This window comes from Elgaria multicarinata, chromosome 2 (assembly GCF_023053635.1).
Source record: "Elgaria multicarinata webbii isolate HBS135686 ecotype San Diego chromosome 2, rElgMul1.1.pri, whole genome shotgun sequence".
Lineage (NCBI taxonomy): Eukaryota > Metazoa > Chordata > Lepidosauria > Squamata > Anguidae > Elgaria > Elgaria multicarinata.
The window spans coordinates 145,462,698-145,483,271 of record NC_086172.1 but is presented as its reverse complement, the minus strand read 5'-3'; the positions used below and the strand labels follow the sequence as shown (position 1 = coordinate 145,483,271).

The 20,574-nt window shown below is 41.4% G+C and overlaps 1 protein-coding gene across 1 annotated transcript; it reads left to right on the top strand.

Annotated features, from left to right (window-relative positions):
• The first annotated feature begins 4,873 nt into the window (after nucleotides 1-4,873).
• On the top strand, nucleotides 4,874-20,207 carry FBXO33 (F-box protein 33). Its single transcript, XM_063118474.1, has 4 exons — nucleotides 4,874-5,535; nucleotides 14,765-14,875; nucleotides 16,846-17,531; nucleotides 18,231-20,207. Exons 1-4 carry the CDS (start codon nucleotides 4,874-4,876, stop codon nucleotides 18,500-18,502), a joined length of 1,731 nt encoding a protein of 576 aa, XP_062974544.1. The 3' UTR covers nucleotides 18,503-20,207.
• Nucleotides 20,208-20,574: the final 367 nt, after the last annotated feature.

Sequence of the window (20,574 nt, the reverse complement as noted above, 5' to 3'; positions counted from 1 at the left end):
TGTTGCACCTGTATCCTGCTTATGGTTTTCTGGTCGACATCTGGTTGACCACTACGTGAACAGAAAGCTGGACTAAATGGACCCTTGGTCTGATCCAGCAGGGCTGTTCTTATTACATTGGTTGCCTCGTACGTTCAATTCAGAACCCGAAGTGTATAGTTCCTCTGAGCTTGTTACTCTGCTGCAACAGACGCTGCAATTACCGGTAACTTCCGGCTTTAAAGTCAAGCTCTGCCTAGTACGTTTTCTGATGAACACGTAGCACTATGACGCACTGGCACTAGAGGATATTTGCTGCGTGAGGTTACTGATGTTCTCTGGAATCCATGTACTTCAGAGTAGCCTAGTTGCATTTTTTAAGAGATATTTTGAAATGAGTAGCTTCCCTGAAGCTATATGCTCATTCGCCAAAGACCAAATGGATAGAAATCAGACATTAAACATAGCAACGCTTCTGTATCAGCAGGGGAGAAAGATGAGCAAAAGACTTCATGTATCTGATTAAATGGGCATGGGTGTATGAAAGGGCATACAATAGCTAGTTTTTAAGGTGCTATTAAATAGCTAGTTTTTAAGAGTCTCGTTGCTGTTGTTTTTACTGCAGCAGACTAATTTGGCTACCCTTCTGGAATTCGTCAAAACTGAACAGCACAAAAATAAACTACTCCTGACAGTGACCACAGCAATGATGAAAAAGCAAAATGATCTCACTTGAAATAAAGTCTTAACTATATTGGGTATGGCTGTTATATAGCATAGCTGTTAAGGAGCCAAACATTTTATTTAAAATATGTTTTAAATTTATTTAATCCATTTTCTAGCAACCTTCCAAGATCATTATCATCCCAACTGAGCTTACAGTACAGAAACAATTCAACAAACATTTTAATAAAATCACATTGAACATAAATTCATATTAAAAATAAAGTTTTAAATCAATCCGACTGCAATAAAATACAATTTCAATATATCCAGCAGCAACAAATACCATTAAAATTGTTTAAAAACTAGGGAAAACATGAGTTTTAAAAACAAAAGCAGCTACAAATACAGCCAGCTATATAACCCTTACACACATTTAGATCAGTGAGAGAAAAGCATGTGGTTATATTCAAGTTTTTTTTATGCACAGCAATCCTATAAATGCTTACTCAGAAGTTAAGTCTCTAGTAAGTGGGTTTAGGATTGCAAGCACTTCATCCTGATCCTTTGCAGAGATAAGCATGCCTGAGCTTGGGTTTACTATAGGGTTGTTACTTTGGGAGTAAGTCCCACTGAACTCAGTTGGATTTAATTCCAAGTAACCATGAATAGGATTTGGCTGCATCTCAGCTGGTACAAAGGTGAGATGCTTGTGTTGCAAGTGTTCTCATGTGGGCTATGGTCAAAACTGTCGCCTGAAGCTCTGTCTTTAGTATTGTACATTATATTCGCTAAAAGTAAAATGTGACCTTTGCCATAAGGGTCAACAATTAGAGGCCTCTGGCAGAATGCACGTTAGAGAACAATGTCAGCTGGAGGCAAAAAAAACGGAGAATCTCAGTAGTTTCTTGGCAGGCCACTGTGGGGCAAGGGGGCTGCCCAAAGTGTCTTTCTAGCAAAAACTAGTTTCTGGCCAAGGCCTAATCATGAAAAGGAGTTTGGACACTCTATTATTTTCTAACAGGAAGAGATATTCTGGTATTTCTGGTGAAGAGTTTGTAAGGCTTCCCCCACATCCTGGAGAAGAAGAAAAAATGGCTTAAATCCAGCAGCTTGCCAGTGGAGGTTGGCTAGTGCAACAGGACTTTCTCCACTTCCTCTGCAGCCCTCAAAATTGCCTAAAAATTCCTAGAGCAGATTTTACATCTGTGCAAGAGGACTGCAGGGAAGGGGGAATTGCACCCTCCATGTTCCACTAATGGAACTGCTTCCATCAGTTGGATGACAGCATTGGATACAACCCTTGGAAACCATCAAGTTGCTCTCAGAGATTTATTTCATGTGAGCCCTGTCAGCCAGGGAGTACACTGTCCTTCCAGGCAGGTGGTGTTTCATCCTGCATGATTCTGACATATGCAAAACATGGCTGTTAAAAGGGGGAAATGTTACACACTTTCAGAATTACAGATTTCACAAAAGCCTGTGCTAAAAGCACCATATCTACTAGCCCTACTACCAGAGACCTTAGAAAGGTGTCTATGCTTTTGCATATAGTGGAGACATGCATGAATCATGACAACAACACAGCAAATTGTGACTGGGTGTGAGCACATAATTATAAACTCAGGCTTCGACACCAATAGCAGTGAGCAGACAACAGCCTTTGAAACAGTGTTGTATTAGAAGTTGAAAGGCTTTGCATAGATATAGTTCAGCATGTTTACTCAGAAATGTCCCCTTGAGTGAAATGGGGCTTATTCCTAAGCAAGTGTGATTAAGACTGTAACCATAGAAAGGATATGGATTGTATCCATAAGAACCTACTTAAGAATATATGTTTGGATTGAATATTTTCACAAGCACAGAAAGCAATTATTATAATCATCACTATCATAAATGCTTATTGTTATGTGTGCAGAATTTGTGTGTGTGTGTGTGTATGTGTAAAGGACAGGCTTCCATATGCTATGAACTACACTATAACTTCTGCAGAATTCTTGTCACATGTCAGTGGGGGAAGGCTAGTTTTGCTCTCCCTGCATTGGTGTTCACAAATGCCACACTATTTTTTGTACAGAAACCAGGATACTACTGGAGTCAGAATTAAACCTGTTCCCTGACCATGGTGACCACTGCATAGCCGTTCTTTCAATTGCATAGCTATGCCCTGTGTTTTGTTTCTTAGTGTGCTTCCAGATGGAGGCCCTAGAGCTAATAATCAGAAACCATTGTGCAGCTATCCTGTCTTTTCCTCTGGAGAGAGCAATCATAGAATCATAGAATAGCAGGGTTGGAAGGGGCCTACAAGGCCATCGAGTCCAACTCCCTGCTCAATGCAGGAATCCACCCTAAAGCATCCCTGACAGATGGTTGTCCAGCTGCCTAGACACACTATGCTCCCTAAGGGGAACTAAGGGGAACCCTTGGTCACACACTAAATGTCCTTTGGGGGGGGGACATATGATTGTTAGATTTCTGGGATCCAAGATCAGAACCAAGGCCTCTGGGCCCAGAAATCATGTTCTCCTCCCACCCGCCTCTTGTAGCCAATGCAGTTCTCTGTACCAGCTCTATCTCTACGCATGGAAATGGAGCATGGAGACGGGGAAAGAGGGTAGACCCAGGGGCGGGTGAGGGGAGGAGACCAGAGAAGCTGCATTATACAGCTCCCTATGCACACCCCATCCTCCTTCCCTCCCACTTGGAAGCCCTGTGCCTAGATAGGCAAAATTGCCCATCTAGCAAAATGCAGGGAGGGTGGATCGCCTCTGTGCTCTGGCTGCCCTGTGTTGGATACTCAGAAGCTGCTGACTATATTGATAAGATTGCATTCTTAATGCATAAAAAGGATGGAAGGAATCGGTGGGAAAATACTTGAGAGTTACCAGTAGAAGACAATGTCATCTGGAGACTTCTGTAAATTCTGTGAATGAAGCCTTGTCTAGAAATAAGCTTGGTGTAACAGAATGTGTAACAGAATGTTGGGAACTTGTAGATCTATATCAAGGACACATGTAATGTAATGCTACAGGATTCTTATGTTATGTTATGTGAAAGAACGTATGATTCTTTGGGGAGCTGGCAGATAAATGTCCCTGCTCTTCAGCAGGGGGCTGGAGCAGGGCCATCTTAACAGCATTATAGCATTATAGGCCCTGGGACAAAGCAGTGCACTAGGCCCTGCCTCCACAACCACTCACAGGAATAAAAATGTAAATTATCGACAAAATAAACTTATATTTATTGGTACCTCCAACAAAATCAGTGTTTTGACATTAAAAAAAACATGCTGTACAGCAAAGATTAATCAATACAAACGTTTGGACAACATGAGCCTTGAACTTGAAAAATAAAAATTTCAACATAAAAATGGTACATAGTTGGTTAAATTCTGGTCTGTGCATAGATTAGCATGGAGCCCCTATGTTCGTGGGGCCCCCGGGCAACTGCCCGGCGTTCCCATGCGTTAAGATGGCACTGGGCTGGAGGACAAAGTCTTGTTTGGCCCCTTCTGTCTCTAAGTAGGAACACACTGTTCCACTCAGGCCTCTATACGGGAGAATCAGTTTGGAAGCAGCAAAACAAATTAATTAGGACTGGACACCTTTGAAGTCCTTTACAGCTTATCTATTATACATTATTCATTGCAGGGCTGACACGAGGGTTTATGAGAGCCCTCCCCAACCTGGTTGGGTCATGCTAGCCGGGAGAGTTATAGTCTCAAACCAGTTGGAGGGCACCAGGTTGGGGAAGGCTGGTTAATGAAGCCTGTGCCAGATGTGATGTGAGGGGCCCCGCCGCTGCCCTTCTGCAAAGATTGATGCATGCGCGTGGGGCTGTTCTGACCAATGTGGCAAGCTGAGGCAAGGGATCCCTTCTTTTCTAGGGACCAGGGCAAACTGACCCAATACCCCTTCCCCAAACCTTGCTTCCTTGTGAATAAATTGTCATTCACCCGTCGCCGGCCTAGCAGGGAAATTACTTAGGAAGGCTGGGGCAGTCCTCCGAGAAAAGAAAGGCTCGTTAGGTGGCGTGAGCCGCATCATCGCTCTTCCTTTCCTCTTGCCTTTCTTCTGTATGCTGAGTCATAAAAGCCACAGTCTCCCCCACCCCCGTCGGTAGAGTGCATGTTGGTACGCTCTGCCCTCACGGCCCTCCCTTATTCCCTTCCTCCTCCTCCGCGCGTTGGTGCGCTCCGCCCTATCCCGGCCCTCACCCACCCCGAAGCCCAATGGTACGTCTCACTCTGCCCCTGCGGCTGGGAGCGGTGGTTGGCTCCGGCAGTAGCAGAGTCCCGTCCGGTCCCGCCCCGCCTCCCTCCGCCTTGTCATTGATGTTGTTGTTTTTGTCGCAGGAGCCGGAGGGGAGGCCGGGGCCGGGCTCGGGGCTGCGGCCGCCGGCGGCTGGGCCGGCGATGTCGTCGGTGTGCGGGGGGTCGGTGGGCGCCGGCTCCCTGCCCAGCGAGCTGGTGGTCCACATCTTCTCCTTCCTGGCGGCCCCGGACCGGCTTCGGGCCTCGGCCGCCTGCTCGCATTGGCGCGAGTGCCTCTTCTACCCGGCCCTGTGGCCCCGGCTGCGCCTCAGCTTGCGCGTCTGCCCGGCCGAGCGCCCGCGCCTCGACTTCCTCATGCGCAAGTGCGGCTGGTTCGTGCGCGAGCTCCGCGTCCAGTTCGCCGCCGACAACTACCCCAGCGGCAGCGGTGGCGCCGGCGGCGGAGCGGGGGCAGGAGCAGGAGGAGGAGGAGGAAGCGCCAGCGGGGTCTGCGAAGAAGCGACGGCCGCGGCAGCCGCGGCGGCGGAAGGAGAAGCGCCGCTCTGCCCTCGCTGGCTGGAGCTGCTGAGGACGTACCTGGAGCTCGTGCTGTGCGTGTTAAGCAGCGTCCGCAACAACAGGTAGGAGGACGCCGTGGACGCGAGCCAAACCCACCGCTGCCCCTTTCTGAGGAAAAACAAAGAACGGGGTTGCTAATCTCTTTCTTTTTCTTTCTTTCAAGGTGCTTTTAATACTGCATGACTGGGAGAACTTCAACTGGTGGAGTTCTGTATATGGGGGGAGGGGAGAAGCTTCACCTGTTGGATTACTTCGCGTCACCCAGCAGTTAAAGACGCGTCGATCCTGACGGGATCGAGGGAGGTACTAGTGGCTACTCTAGGGGAACATAACGTAGAGGAACACACGTACATAACATCTCCAACTGCAGTGGAAAGGATCCCTGCTGAGATGAGAGTGTTGCTCTTACCTGGTCACTTCAAGCCCGGTTCTGTGGTGTCATCTAAAAGGGGCTCTCTTAAGTACAGTAGAGTTATATTTACCAGGTAGCTCCTATTTTGATTCATTTGCAAGAGACTTGCCAGATGTTGCAACAAAAGCCTGCCATTTGCTTTGACTCCTAGATGAAGGGCTGATGAATGACTAATGTTTCTAAGGTGCCCATTTCAAAGTGCCTGTATCACTCTTCCCCAACCTGGTGCCTGCCAAATGTATTGGAATACAACTCCCAGCATTCCTGACCATTACCTGGTGGTAGTTGAAGTCCAAAACTTCTGAAGGGTACCAGGATGGGGAAGGCTGGTCTACATCATAAGAGACTAGCAAAATGGGAGACACTGACTTTGTGGCATCCATACTAATAATGGACACCACATTATACCTAGTGCTAGTGTACTATGAAATCAAGTGCAAGGGCAGCCTTTCCAACCCTGGTGCCCTCCAAATGGGTAGGACTACATTTCCTATCATCCCCCAGTGAGTCCTGCTGGCTGTGAGATGCTGGGAATCAATCAGGAGGGCACCAGGGTGGGAAACACTGTCCTATAAACATCCATTTAAATTATCTGCTGTGGCCTGTGACATACTTGGATAACAAGGAATGTCTTCCTTTTTTACAAGTAATATCAACCTATCAAAAGTATGAGATCTTTTCCTCAGTGAAACTAAGATTGGTTGTTCTAGGAAAAAGGGGTTACGTAGTTAAGTACATATGTTGTGTTTGTATACATTTAACACCACAGTCCCTCTCAAGATTTCCAAGGTTACCACTCTTTCAAGGACATGTAATAAAGAAACCTAATTTGAGCAGTAATGCTCCAGGTCTGTGTACATATCCTTTTGTTTCTTTCTGTGTTAACCTTGTTTCTCTCTGCTCCACTGCAGATTGAAATGTCCTTTTCAATAAGAGATTGTGCACTACTCCCCCATGCTGTTCTCTTCTCACTTTCCTAGAGCCATTTCTACGTATAGTGTATAGTTTGTGTGTCTTAAGTAATTTCTAACTTGGAGAGTGAGAAAATTTTGCTACTTTATTTAAATCACAACTCAGAATATTTACTGTTTTACTCTGTACAGCACCATGTACATTGATGGTGCTATATAAATAATAATAATAATAATAATAATAATAATAATAATTAGGAGAGGTGAGATCTGAATCAGAGATTTCTAGGCTCACATCTCAGTCTCTCAGGTACTATGATGTAATAACGTTTTGTCAAATGAGGTCATGTGGATACATCCATAGTGAAGTGTGTGAGCTGTGAGTCAGGAATCACAGCTCATATCTTGCCACATTTATGAATTAATTTGGTGACTACTCTTAGGGTCTCTGGTCGCCTCATGGTTTTGCTTATCTTACACTCATGAAAAAGCTGCTTGTTATAAGGAGGGGAAATAGTGTTTCCAATATGGAGGAAACCTATTGAAGTAGAAAGCCAAGAAGCAGAAAAAGAGAGGAGAGAGGCAGAAGAGAAAATAACAGTAAGCCATTAAACCAAGGAAGAAGCTGCTAAGTGAACCGCCCAGAGAGCTTCGGCTATTGGGCGGTATAAAAATGTAATAAATAAATAAATAAGTCTGCAGCAGGCTAGGTGGGTTCCTCTTGACTAGCAGCTGCCAAAACTATGGGTATGTTGGACCTTAGCAGTATCCTAAGGGTCTTGTCCCTTCTCTCAACTTGCTAATCAGGACCCTACAGCTGGACAAAATCAGTGGGTAGAGATAACAGTTCCTCCAGCTCTTCAATGTCATTGTTTGCATATAGAAAAATAGAGGAATTAATGGAGTGTAGGGCTTTCTCCTACAGTCTGTAGTCCCTGGGGAGTGGAAACACTATGGTATTACAGGCTGGTCCTGGCTGCTTTCTGTGGGTTGCCTGCCATTTGACCATCCTTGCTATTGACCACTTCAGGCCCTGTTTGCATAAAATACATCTCCAGTGTTGTTTAGCTAAAGTAATTATTCCATAAACTTCACACCAGTAATTCTGCTACAGCTGGTTGAGATTGCAGAGGCAATCCTATTTCTTCAGCGAATGTTTATGAGAGCAGCACCCTTGAAAGTACTATCAAACACACATGGAAACAATCTAAGAAGATCACTAACCAGGTGCTCATAACAAAGTCAGGGTGGCTGCATCTTGTAAAGATATGCAAGGGGCCAATTCTGAGTTGAGAATGAAAGAGTTGTTTATCCCTTTGTTTACTGACCATTCTCTTCCTCCATATTGCCTATCCCAGGTTTCTCAGCTCCTGCAGAGTTCCAAAGAAATGTTTACGCTCACAAATTTATTTCTGGAACCCTGCATTCTGGAACTGTTTATTTCTGGTGAGCAGTTCAGGGGTGACTTCAAAAGGAAAAATAGTTAGTGAGGGAAAGAGGTAGCTTCCTTTGCATCCCTGCTTGAAACTGCCTCTTTCTGAAGCTGCATTTCCTTACAGAAAAGAAGAATCAGTGCTTTGTTAGATGCATTTGCATATAATGTGTACTTAAGCCTGGAAGTAATTAACCAGGGCACAAATCTCTAAGGAGGATTGCTAGGCTAGGGTGTGAACAAAAGCAAATTGCCCATTGACTAGTGTTTGATCAGGTCTCTGATGTATGTTTTGTCAACTATTGCTGAACATATATACTTGACTCATTTATTGTCATAATAACATGCACACAGAGCTGAGAAGTAGTAAGAAATATTTTTCATTTGATAACTGATCAGAGAAACCTTAATTAAATCCTATAAATATACTTGACTCTCTTCCTAATGAAAGGTGTGAAGTTTTCTTCCTCCAATAAATATCAATTTTAGGTGGTTTTGATCTTTCCCCACTCATTTGCTTATCTAATTTACGGGGCGGGGGATGTTAATTAGTTATGGTCTGCACCAGCAATTTCTGAAGAAACTTAAAGGTTGGAATCTGTGCCTATGTGCCTGGGAGCAAGTCGTATGGAACACAGTAAAACTTACTTCTGAGTAAAAATATGTAATGCTGTAGAAAAGGTTCTGTCAAGAAGTTCTGTTTATTATTCCACTTACGCTTTTTAGAGGATACCCATCCTCTGAAGAGTGATGTACCTGGTTTCTGGGCAGCCTCCCATCCATGGCCACCCTGATTGGCTCCAGCTGTATCATGTGCCTTCAGACTATTCTGTAGGCAATGTGAGCGATAACTGTGTGCTGTGACCCTAGATAGTGGATAGAGATATGCGATCTCATTGCATCCCTTTGTGATCTCATTGTATCACTGGACAAATGAAAAGTCTCACCCACACTGTACAGTGCTGATAGGAATTGCCTGTGCTAAGTATGCACCTGCATCAACTCTGTGCTGCTCATGTGTTGGGCACTGTGCAAGCAGTGCCCATTCCAACAGTAGCCTTGATTAGTGGATGTGGATATTCAAAATATATAGCTGAACATGCAATACCTTGTTGCGTGAACCAATCCTCATTTAGCAAAGACTTCTGCTAAAGAAAGCCTGCTTCTATGTGTGGATATTTTTGGTAGATTTGGGTGTCAATGCAATTCTAAGTAGTCTTGCTGAGAAGTAATTCCTGTTCAAACAGTGGATTGGTTCACATGTAAAGCCAAACAGTGGTTTGGTGGTAAAGCAGGAGTATGCAACTTGTAGCCCTCCAGTTGTACTGCAGCCTTCACCCCTCACCATTGGCTATGAAGCCTAGGACTGATGGGAGTCCTGGAGGACACAAGTTGACCATCCCTGTGTTAGAGGATGGCGTCTCAGGCTTGTATGTTCCCTACTTTCCATTCAGTCCTCTTAGTTACTTCATGTGGTTTGCCACAAATATCAGGAAGTAACTGATTGACTCTGTGTGTGTGAGGGGGGGACATGCATAGTCATAGGCCTTGTTCTTATGCATGGAAGTCAAACTGGAGTAGAACTACTTGCATGTAAATATGTTTTAAGATTGGAAATCAAAGGGTGAAAGAACCGTATCTTTTGCGACCTTGAAAAAGTTCTATTTCTATCTTCTCTTTCTTTTGCTCAGTTGTAGGGATTTAATTGGTTTTGCCAACAGTTACATTCTTTACAGTTGAAAATGTACTGTTCTAATTTGTTTGTGAATGGTAACTCTGGGATATCTGATACTCTTAATTTCAAATATGAGCAGTCTCTAAAATATAGATGCTAAACTAGTTCTTCCTATCGCTTCACTTTATCTTTTTCCATCTGCAGCTGCCCAACAATTATCTATGTCATGTTTGGTTTTGAGGAAATATGCCTGGTCTTGACATGTGCAAGATAAGTGATGTTAACCTGTTAGAGCATCTATTTAATAAAATTGAAAAGGCACCTTAACTTTAGCAGGCTTCTATAAGATAAGACATGTATTTCTGTCATTGAGCTCTTGGTAGGTTTATCAGTCAGTCACTTTGTGCAGAGGGTTTCCAGTGTGTTTCAGAACAGTAGAAAATTCCCATATCATCATAGTATTAGATTAGAATGCTAGTAGCTTTATTTTCCCCACAAAATGATTTCAAGTAAAATGGCATAAATTATTACACAAACTGAGGATTTAAAATAGCTAGCAAGCTAAACATTCTTCAACCATGGTGGAGAGGAAAAATGGGTGATATGCTCAGGTTTGTGGTAATATGGCTGTGTTCGTCGCTTTTTAGAAAATAGAACAGCTTCCTCCTCTGTCCCATTTTATCCTTCAGTTACATAATAGGCAGGGATAAAACTTGGTAAAACTATCTCTTGACATTTCAAATGTATGTTTCAATTGTTCTCAAATCTTTGTTTTTCCAGTTAGCCTATCGTACAAGTGACCTGAAGTGCAAGGCTCAAAAATTCACATGTTCACTTATACCTAATCAAGTACTTATAATAACCTTGAATCCAAGGAAATAGACTCCTATATTTTACAAGTAAATATCCAAAAACTTTGAATTCAAAATAGAATTCTGGATTGTCATGGGTAGGAGGTGAATTTCTTATGCTCAAATGGAGAATTTGCATTCTATGTAGAGACGCAGAGACCTTTAGAGGAAAATGTAGTTAACAGTTTGGGAATAGAAATGATTGAGATACATTTATTAATGATTCTGGTTGGCTATGACTGTGAACCGCCCAGAGAGCTTCGGCTATTGGGCGGTATAAAAATGTAATAAATAAAATAAATAAACTATGTTTTTTATGATTATCTTGTTTAACAGCCATTGAGAGAACCTCGCTGTTCGCATTTAGCACCATGATAGCTTTGTTGGCTATAGTCCCACCCACATAATGCAGTGCCGTCATGACTTACTGTGATCAAGGCTCACTACTAAAAGTGGATAGAGCAACATCAAAAGGCATAGCATGATCTGGAAGTTCATACTGTGCAATACAGTTCACCATGGCATATAAGAGCCAGTGTGGTGTAGTGGCTAAGGTGTTGGACTGGGAGTCGGGAGATCCGGGTTCTAGTCCCCACTTGGCCATGGAAACCCATTGGGTGACTTTGAGCCAGTCACAGACTCTTAACCCAACCTACCTCACAGGTTTGTTGTGAGGATAAAGTGGAGAGGAGGAAGATTATGGATGCCGCTTTGGGTTCCTTGGAGGGAAAAAGGCGTGATATAAATGCAATAAATAAATAATAAATAAATAAATAATAAACAGAAAGATGGAGCTATTCTGTCTGTTATGCCTTTGGCTGAGTAACTCCCTCTCCCCTGCTTCAATGTTTGAGGATGCTCTATTATATTGGTGAGTGCACTATTATTTTGAATGGTGGTTTAAAATATGGAAAAGATAGTAGAATGCGCTCTGCCATTGTAAAGGATTGATGTCTACTGCTTGACTATAGAGCAAAAGCCCAACCATAGCTTTTTAATTAAACTGCAACAAGGTCTCCAGGGTTCCCCAGAAATATTGGTTATAAAATATGCTTCTGACTTTAGTGTGCCGCCTCAAGACTGCAGGCATGTTTTGAAAGAGGTTGATACTCAGGAGCTTGCACAATACCCTCTGTCAGAGCAACTGCTATCAGTGCAGTGTCCATCTTAGTTTTCTGTCTACTAGGAATGCAAGGGAGGAGAAGCAGGTGGTCAGTGAAGCATGAGGGGTGGAAAGGGGGTGATTATGACAGATGAACCCTTAATTTTCAATGACAAAGCTGAGGTATTACAAAAGCCTTTAAATACTATTTAGTAGTAAGTTCCTGACATTAATTTTTATTGTATTCCGAGGAAAAGCTTAATTAAAAATCACTTATCACCCTATTCTCAAAAACTATTTATAAAAAATTATAGGAAACAACTGATAAACCAGTGAAATTTCATAGATTCTCATCTAAGAACATGAGAGAGCTGTCACATGGTTACTAATATTTTTAGGCAATTTGTTAGCTATGTACATATCCCTCAACTTAGTAGATATTTGGGGTGTCAGTAAAAGGTTAGTTTCATGCTGCATGCTAATAAACATTCTAGGCATCTTTCCATCCTTTTTTTAAAAAAAAGTCTTGCCACATTGGTATTTGTGGTTACTGCTATATTTTTAGGGTTGTTTAACTTATATATTCTCCTGTGTTTACTCTCTTCCTGAAGAAGTAGAGTAGTTTTCTGTCTGGTGCATGAGCTTTATATGGAATTCCAGAACTATATTGCATAAACCACAGTGCACATAAATGCGTAGTTTAAGTAGTTGCATCTGTTAGTTTTAGATTCGTATCTATGCTGATATGCTACATAGACCACAATGCAGTATATCAGCATTTGTGACCCACCTAGAGAGCTTCTGCTGTGGGGCAGTATATAAATGTAATAGAATAAATAAATAAATAAATAAATTGATCACTTAAGGACACTTAACTATTTATGTGAATTAGTAGCAATAAGATTAATCAAGCAAATTTTGTTCTCTTTGACTAGGATGTACACTAGAGGCCCAGGGATCAAATCCAGTTCCTAAAGCAGGGTTAGATAACTTGTGGCCCTCCAGATGCTTTGCCATACAACTCCCATCATCTCTCACCATTGACCATGTTGGCTAAAGCTGATGGGAGTTTTAGGCCAAAACATTTGGAGGGCCAAAAGTTGTGCACCTCTGTTATAAATGCTTTCTATCTGCCTCTGGCTCTTAGTATAAATCCTCAACACCTACAGACTCATGTGCTCTTACAACCTATTCATTTTCTCCTAAGCTAAGGCACAGGCAAAGGGCTCTTTACATGCATCTTCTCTTCAGCATGACCAGTAAGAGAGGTTTTGACAGAGCCCTCACTGGATTATGCACCTAAACTGTTCAGTCCTCCGTATAAGCCAAGGCACAGGGATATAGTAGTGTGTAGCTGAGGTGACTAGACGAAGAAGGATACTGCCAAAACTTCTGTTGACAATTGTGCTTGAGGAGAGGGTGTTGAAGAGCCCCTTGACTCTTATCTTAGCTCATGTGGGAGTGAGTCAGCCATTGGTCAGTTGAAAACATGGCCCCTGCTGAAAATTAGTTGCTGCTGAGGGAATTACAATGGCTTTACTCGAGTTCTGTGCATAAAATACAGTTGGGCAACATTAATAGTGTCTGAAAGATCTAGGCCCTAATATGGAACACAAGGTTCTCCAAGCAGTTCTGTAAATTACTGTAAAGCTCAAATACAAGCCTCATGCAGTCTGGAAATTATTATTCATAAACTACAGGCCTAATGTCTACGTTAGAATATTGTTACCTTTGACTAACAGCGGTTTCAAGGGTGCACTTAATTGCTGCCTTCTGAATTTTTAGGACTTCATTGCTCATGGTGTTATAAAACTGAAAGAAATCTAGAGTTCACCAAGTCTAGCTACTACCTCAAGGACTTCACGCCACAGCAACTTTGGGAACTGGTGGGATCTGGCTGCTGATAGGAAAAAATCTTCCATGTGAACTGATTAGAAAGCATTGGCCATGCTAGCTTGGGGAGATGGGAGTTGTAATCTAACACTTTTGCAGAGTGTTGGGTTGTGGGAGGCTGCTCTAGTGGAATGTTCGTGTTCTGTTCGTACTGAGCTACGTGGACCAGTGGTCTCTTAGGCCGTTTCTTATCTTCCTACCTGCAGCTACAACTGCTGTGTATTTTTTCTTTGTAATGTCCAATACAACATGTGATATTGCATCTTCCCATCTTCACCTCTCAACTGTGTTAGTGGCTGACTCGGCAGGGAGAGCACAGCACAATGACTTCAGGTCATGCTGGCTGGGGAATGCTAGGAATTGTAGGACTCTTTTCTGTCTAAACATGCATAGCTTTGTGCCCTTAGTCTACTTTGGCTGTGTAGCATCTATAGATTATGCAACTGCACAAAACTTTCAAATGACAGTGTTGTTCTTCTAGTATCTATAATACCTGAGGCAAGAAATGCCAGGCTGCAGAGCTAAAAATAGTGTTCGTGCTTGATGTTCTTGGGGGCTAGCTGCTGCTTCTAATTAAAATGTTCACATTATTGTGGCCTGATTTTTCTAAGGAGCATATAGATCAGATTTGAAAGCTGACCCCTTAGAAAATATTTGGAAGGCATCCTATGTGTTTTGCATATTGACAGTAAATGTTGCATTCAAACTCATTTGGGACAGGATATTAGCTGCAACACATACATAGTCCTTGGATCTGTGTTCATCAGATATGACAATTTTTGAGTAGCTACCAGTGAAGTCAATAGTGGCCTACTGGATTAAGGTTTGTACTGACATAAAAGTGTATTAAAAGAAAATACCTTTGTCTCTTTTTATGCATTTTGGTTAGATGGGACAATTCCTTCCTAGACAAATTTAAATCTCATGTATATAATGGGAGTCTTGTGACAAAATACTTGAGATATTTTCTAATGCATTGCTTTTTGACTTATGCAAGTCTTTTTCTTCCAAATAGGAATCTCCAAAAATTGAGTCTCTTTGGTGATATAAGCATTCTACAACAACATGGAAGTATATCAAATACATACCTCAGCAAAGTGGATCCAGATGGGAAAAAGATTAAACAGTAAGTTGCCCAATAGATATAATTATATTATTGTAAACTCAAATAATTGAATATACGTGTTGTAAATGTGCTGCCTTTGTAGAAATATAATCCTGACTACTTAGTGGCCTGTACTATACTAAATTGCTCGTGATGTCAGAGTATCTGTATCACTTACATTCCTTTTCAGTTTCCTTTACAAATAGCTCAGCTCTTTTTAGAAAGTATTCACTCCAAAAATAAGCCATTTGCAAATGAAGGGGAGATGATTTTTTCTAGGATGGTAATTTATGTTCTAGAAGAAATGGTAGAAGGAGAGCAGGAAGGGATTTAAACGCCATCTAATCCAGCCTTCACCAGCCTGGTACCTCCAGATTTATACAACTCCCATTGGCCATGCTAATTTAGGATGATGTGAATTGTAGTCCAACACATCTGGAGGGCACTGGTTTGGAAAGGCGGATCTAATCCAATCCCCTGCAGCAGCAAGATGTTCATCCAGCAATCCTTAGTGGTAAACTTTATGCTATCCAGGGCATAGTGCAAAAGACAGAGAGAAAGTGCCTGTCAAACAGCTGCTTGGAGCTTGTGACCCCAATCTAGCAAGATCAAGACAGAGCTGGGTGACTAAATGGTATTCATGTACTTCTACATGAAAATACTTGTTCAGTCTCTAATGAACTGGCTAGATGTAATTTTTAATGTGAATAGAGATGCATCAGAGGTCACCAGTTAGTATACATGACTATTTACCTTTGACTAGATTGGGATCAGAGATTGAAAAAATCCAAGCAATCATGTAACTAATAAATAGAACATCGTGGGGGTGGGTGGGTTGTCCTTCCTCCTTCCCAACTCATTTTCCGTATTGTGTGTTTTAGAATGAGGGCTAGAGGCACGGGGATTTTTTAAAAAAATATTGGTACTTGCAAGCCACTCTAGGAGCCTTTGTGGCTGAAGAGTGGGATAAAAATGCTTTGGATAAATAAATGAAGTAATTATTTAACAGAGAACCATATCTTACTACTTGGCTGCTGGATATTTAAGTTGGCTAGTGTATTTCATTGTTGGTTGGTACTGTCTAGTAGTTATTTATTACATTTCTGTACCACCCTATATCCAAAGCTCTCTGGGTGTTTAAAGTGCCAGTAAGCAGCAACTATCGATTGTATCTTCTAAGATCTCACCACTGTACATATTCAAAACATGTAGGAAGCTGTTGTTGTTTTTAAAAATATTATGAATACAAATTTGCATATATGTTCATCAGTTTTGATTAAATATAGTGTCAAGTCATGACTTGCATATGAAAAAGGGTTATCACAGAACAAGCACCACAGAAAGGGCTTTCATATTTCCAATATCATTTCACTCATTGAGCCTCAAATAGGAATATAAAAAGCTGCCTTATACTGCATCAGACCATTCATCCACCTAGCCCAGTATTAGTGACACTGACTGCCAGCAGCTCTCCAGGATTTTAGGTAGGAGATTTTCCAGCCCTACCAGGAGATGCCGGGGATCGAACCTGGGATTTTCTGCATGAATCAGTTCTAACTTTCACTTTATCATTTAAATGAGATGCAAAAAGTGCTGATACGTGGAAGAGATACAAATGCTATGGATCCAGCATGCTGCACTCTGTAGTGTATCTAGGAATTGATAGCTTCCCTATCAAACTAATGAAAAAACCCCAAAACAAAACAAATGAACATGCACAGCTTCTAATGGGGGAAATTGTTTAAAACAAAACAAAAAAATTAAGTAAGGTAATAGAACTTCAAAGCCAAGACCACTTCTCCATCCAGAGCTTCAGATACATTTGTATTACATTGTTTTCTCACAGTATTTGACTAGTGCCACACAGTTTATGTTTCAGAGGTATAAAACTACTGCTTTTGTAGGCAATGCGCTTGTGTGCTGAACTAGACTCTGAATTAAACATTTCTTCCGCAGAAGCCTAAGACTGTTGCTTGTGTTTCTTCTTGCAGAATACAGCAGCTGTTTGAAGAAATATTGGGTAACAGCAGGCAACTGAAATGGCTGTCATGTGGGTTTATGCTGCAAATCGTAACACCCACATCATTGTCATCTCTCTCAAACCCTATTGCCAACACAATGGAACACCTGAGTTTACTGGACAACCACATCCCTGGTAATACCACTCTTATCACTGCAGTTGAATTGGAGCGCTTTGTCAGTCTTCGTTCCCTCGCCTTGGATTTCTGTGATTTTACAGCAGAAATGGCAAGAGTCCTGGCTGATAGTAACCATGTGCCTTTGCATCGACTGTCTCTTCTGGTCCACAATATTTCTGTAATGCACAAGTCCTTGGAAAACATGCCAGAAGATGAGGATTGGAAGGCACTGACACGCAACAGTACTAATCTTCGGGTCTATATAATGGCTTTTGATATCAAGAGCGATGACATGTTAAGGATTCTTAAGCCCAGTATCCCACTGGAGAGGATTCACTTTGATAGCTACATCACATTCGTTTCAGGAGCTGTTGTTGATCTCATATCTAGGCAGTATGATAAGTTTCTCACTCACTTCATACTAATGAATGATGTGATAGATATGTCTGGCTTCCCAGATCTCAGCGACAACCGGACCGAAGACCCATTGGTGTTACTGGCCTGGAGGTGCACAAGGCTCTCCCTTCTGGCAGTGCATGGTATGCATGGGTGCAAAATATTGTTAATTTTTTAACTTGCGTATGTTTATGGGTATGGGTATACACTTTATCTCACCCTAAGTATTTTTTCTTAGGGTGGGGAATGCAGGGTATGTGGGCAGTGAGTAATCTTCCGTCTTGTTTTAGGCATATTATGAGATAGATATGCTGTGCATATGAATATGATTATGTTAGGGAAATTATTATTATGATCAGGACACAAGACAGTAACAATTGGGGAAAAGTAGGTCTAATTGGAAGAAAGAAACTTTGGTTCCAGTACTATTTGTCCTTCTTGAGCCATGAATTACTGATTTATTCACAAGTGTATTACCCCTGCTATGTTTTAGGATCACTGGCTATGTACTTACCATATGCTAAGAAATACCAAGAAACATATCCTTACCGAAACACCCTAAAATGACATGGAAAGAAAGATGCAGTCCCACGAAGATTAAATAGCAAAAACCTGTTCGTTTGTAGCACATTCACAAGTTTTTGAGCTGAGCAAGTAAATTGACTAATTATAGGAGTGGTTTCTTACAAGAAACTTTGAGAAAATTGCTAGATACAAAGAAGAGATAAATAGTGAGTTATTAGCTGTGAGCTGTCAGATGTTAAATTACCTTTTGGGTGGGGAGGAGAGGAGGAGGAAATTTGAAATCCAATAAAATAATAATGGCTGGATTTATGTTTCAGGTTATACTGTTTGGGCTCACAACCTGATTGCAATTGCTCGTCTTCGTGGCTCCGATTTGAAAGTGCTTGAAGTCACAGAAGAAAGCATTGATTTTGACCAAGGTGAACTGGCTGATCAAGATGTGGATCCAGTGCATAATCTCATTGAGCAGGTATCCCTTGGATTGGGTCGACCTTGGCATGCAGTCATGGACATAGAATTACTCAGTGTCTTTACTGAGCCAACTCGTCATTTTTACAGAGAAATGCAAAGCTTCAGTGAAGGCATTTAGCTCTCTTTATTTACAGTTCCTGTGGTTACATATGCAAGTAGGGTCCTATTATGTTTTTCAGTAGTGTGAATTAACCCCTCTTGTGCTGTGTTTAATCAGTATTAGCTATATAGAATTATATATGTATTCTACTTCTTGATCAAAGAACGTAGTCGGGTATTGGTTTAGAAGCTGAAAGTGGCAACGTATAGGGCTTTCACGGTTAATGGACTTGTCTACAAAAACAAAACAAAACTCAGATGTGGCCGAAGGTTGTCTGAGGTTGCCGGCTAACTTTCTTTTTGTACTAAGTAACTCTGCAACTTCACTGATTTTACTATTGTCGGAGTTTTTGTGCTCAGGAGCCAAAAATCTTTTTTCCTATCCATAGCCCGGTGGTTTTGAATGCAGTCATTGTCATGTAAACTGGTAGCATGCTACTTACGCTTTTTTTTGAAAAAAAAAATCAGGACTATCAATACCATTTACTGTAAACCTTTGCTTTGATTTCATGTACAATATCTGAAGCATGAAATATTGCCACTCTGCAATCTCCTTAAATATGAAGCAGTAGTCTCTTGCACTGTGTAGCTCCTTCAGATGTTTACTTGATTCTGAAAGCTATAAGTTGTAGTTTCATTGTAAATGAATTATAGCTTCTTTTTCTCGTGGTCTGTCAGCTTCTCCATATAAGTTAGCTTTGGGCCCAGATTTAAAAAGAAATGTTAAGTCTATACACTCCGATGGGGTAAAACCATAATTTAGATATAAATTTATAAGTCTACTTTGCTTGCAAACATTAGTCGTGAAATCCCTAGCAACTAAGTCACTGGATTTTCTCTGTCAGCGCCTGTGTCAGCTGCCAAAGAATAGATTAAAATGAAGAAGTGCCCACATGCTGGCAGGGGCAGGCCGAATTTTGGCCAGCCAGATACTGCTAGATTGTAATATATAAGGTCGAATTTCGACCTGTGGTACACAGCTGTGCTGTGGCTCAGTCAGCAACCTCAGAACTCTTAAACATGCACCTGTTTCACTGTGAATAGTGAATGTAAAGGAAGGAAAGGAAAACAGATACAAACCTTGTTCTATCACAGGTATGAGCTGCTATGATGCATGAAGAACATTCCATGAAGTATGTTTTAAAATCTTGTTATATCTGAGAGGCTTTAAAAGCCGATTTAAACTGTTTCAGGGCAACCGCGGTACAGACGTGGTCTCTGTGAGACTTCCACCTGACCCAAGTTTTAAGTGGTACGAATGTTGTGCATTTAATGTTAAAGGACAGTCTGCAATAATAAAGTAAGTGGCCAACGTGGGTGCCCAGCAGTGCTGAGACCTGGCTGCCATATTGTAAGCTTTGGAAAACACAATTTATGCAACAGATGTCCAGATATGATTCTATTTATGGAAAAGTTTATATGTGTTTTACAAATGGTTTTACCATCTTATATTAAAATGACCTTTTGACAGGTGTGCGCTGTTTTGTCTCCAGTGAGCACATACCATGCGGATTTTATATGTACATCAGTAGAGTGAATCCACTGGCACAGTGTGTGTATATGCCAGATGTGGTGAGATTTTATCTTATAAATGTGATCAGATTAAAGTAACTCCTGACAGAAAATGTAAGGAAACCAGCTGAGTGTTTGACTTGATGACTGATGTTGTATGGTTTATGTTAAATGTATATTCTTTTAATCAATGAATAAAGCATTAAAATGAAGCATTGTAAAATATTTTATTATATCGGCATAATTTTAGCATAAGACAAATCACACCTTTTGTTGCTAAATAACTACTTAAGTCCTGAAAGCCTTGAATTCTGAAATAAGTCAGACAGGAAATTTCTTTGGCTTATATTTTTATGAGCATTTTAGAACAATAAGCTGAACAAAGGACCAGACCAGCTAGCATAATTTGATATTGCTTACTTAGACTGGCAAAATAAATCTTGAAGTATAGAACACAGAAAGCCCAAATCCCTCCCGTAACAATAGTTTATAACAAAATCCAATGTGTTCTTATATCCATGTCCCATTATTAAATAGACTCTGAACACCTATCAAGCTTGTGACTTTACATTTTACCTA

What these genes read in the sequence shown, in the direction of transcription:
- FBXO33 (XM_063118474.1), top strand. Translation starts at nt 4,874, where the DNA reads ATGGTACGTCTCACTCTGCCCCTGCGGCTGGGAGCGGTGGTTGGCTCC. An exon ending in AGCAGCGTCCGCAACAACAG is followed by an intron (nt 5,536 to 14,764) that starts GTAGGAGGACGC and finishes TCTTCCAAATAG; the next exon opens with GAATCTCCAAAAATTGAGTC. An exon ending in GATGGGAAAAAGATTAAACA is followed by an intron (nt 14,876 to 16,845) that starts GTAAGTTGCCCA and finishes TTCTTCTTGCAG; the next exon opens with AATACAGCAGCTGTTTGAAG.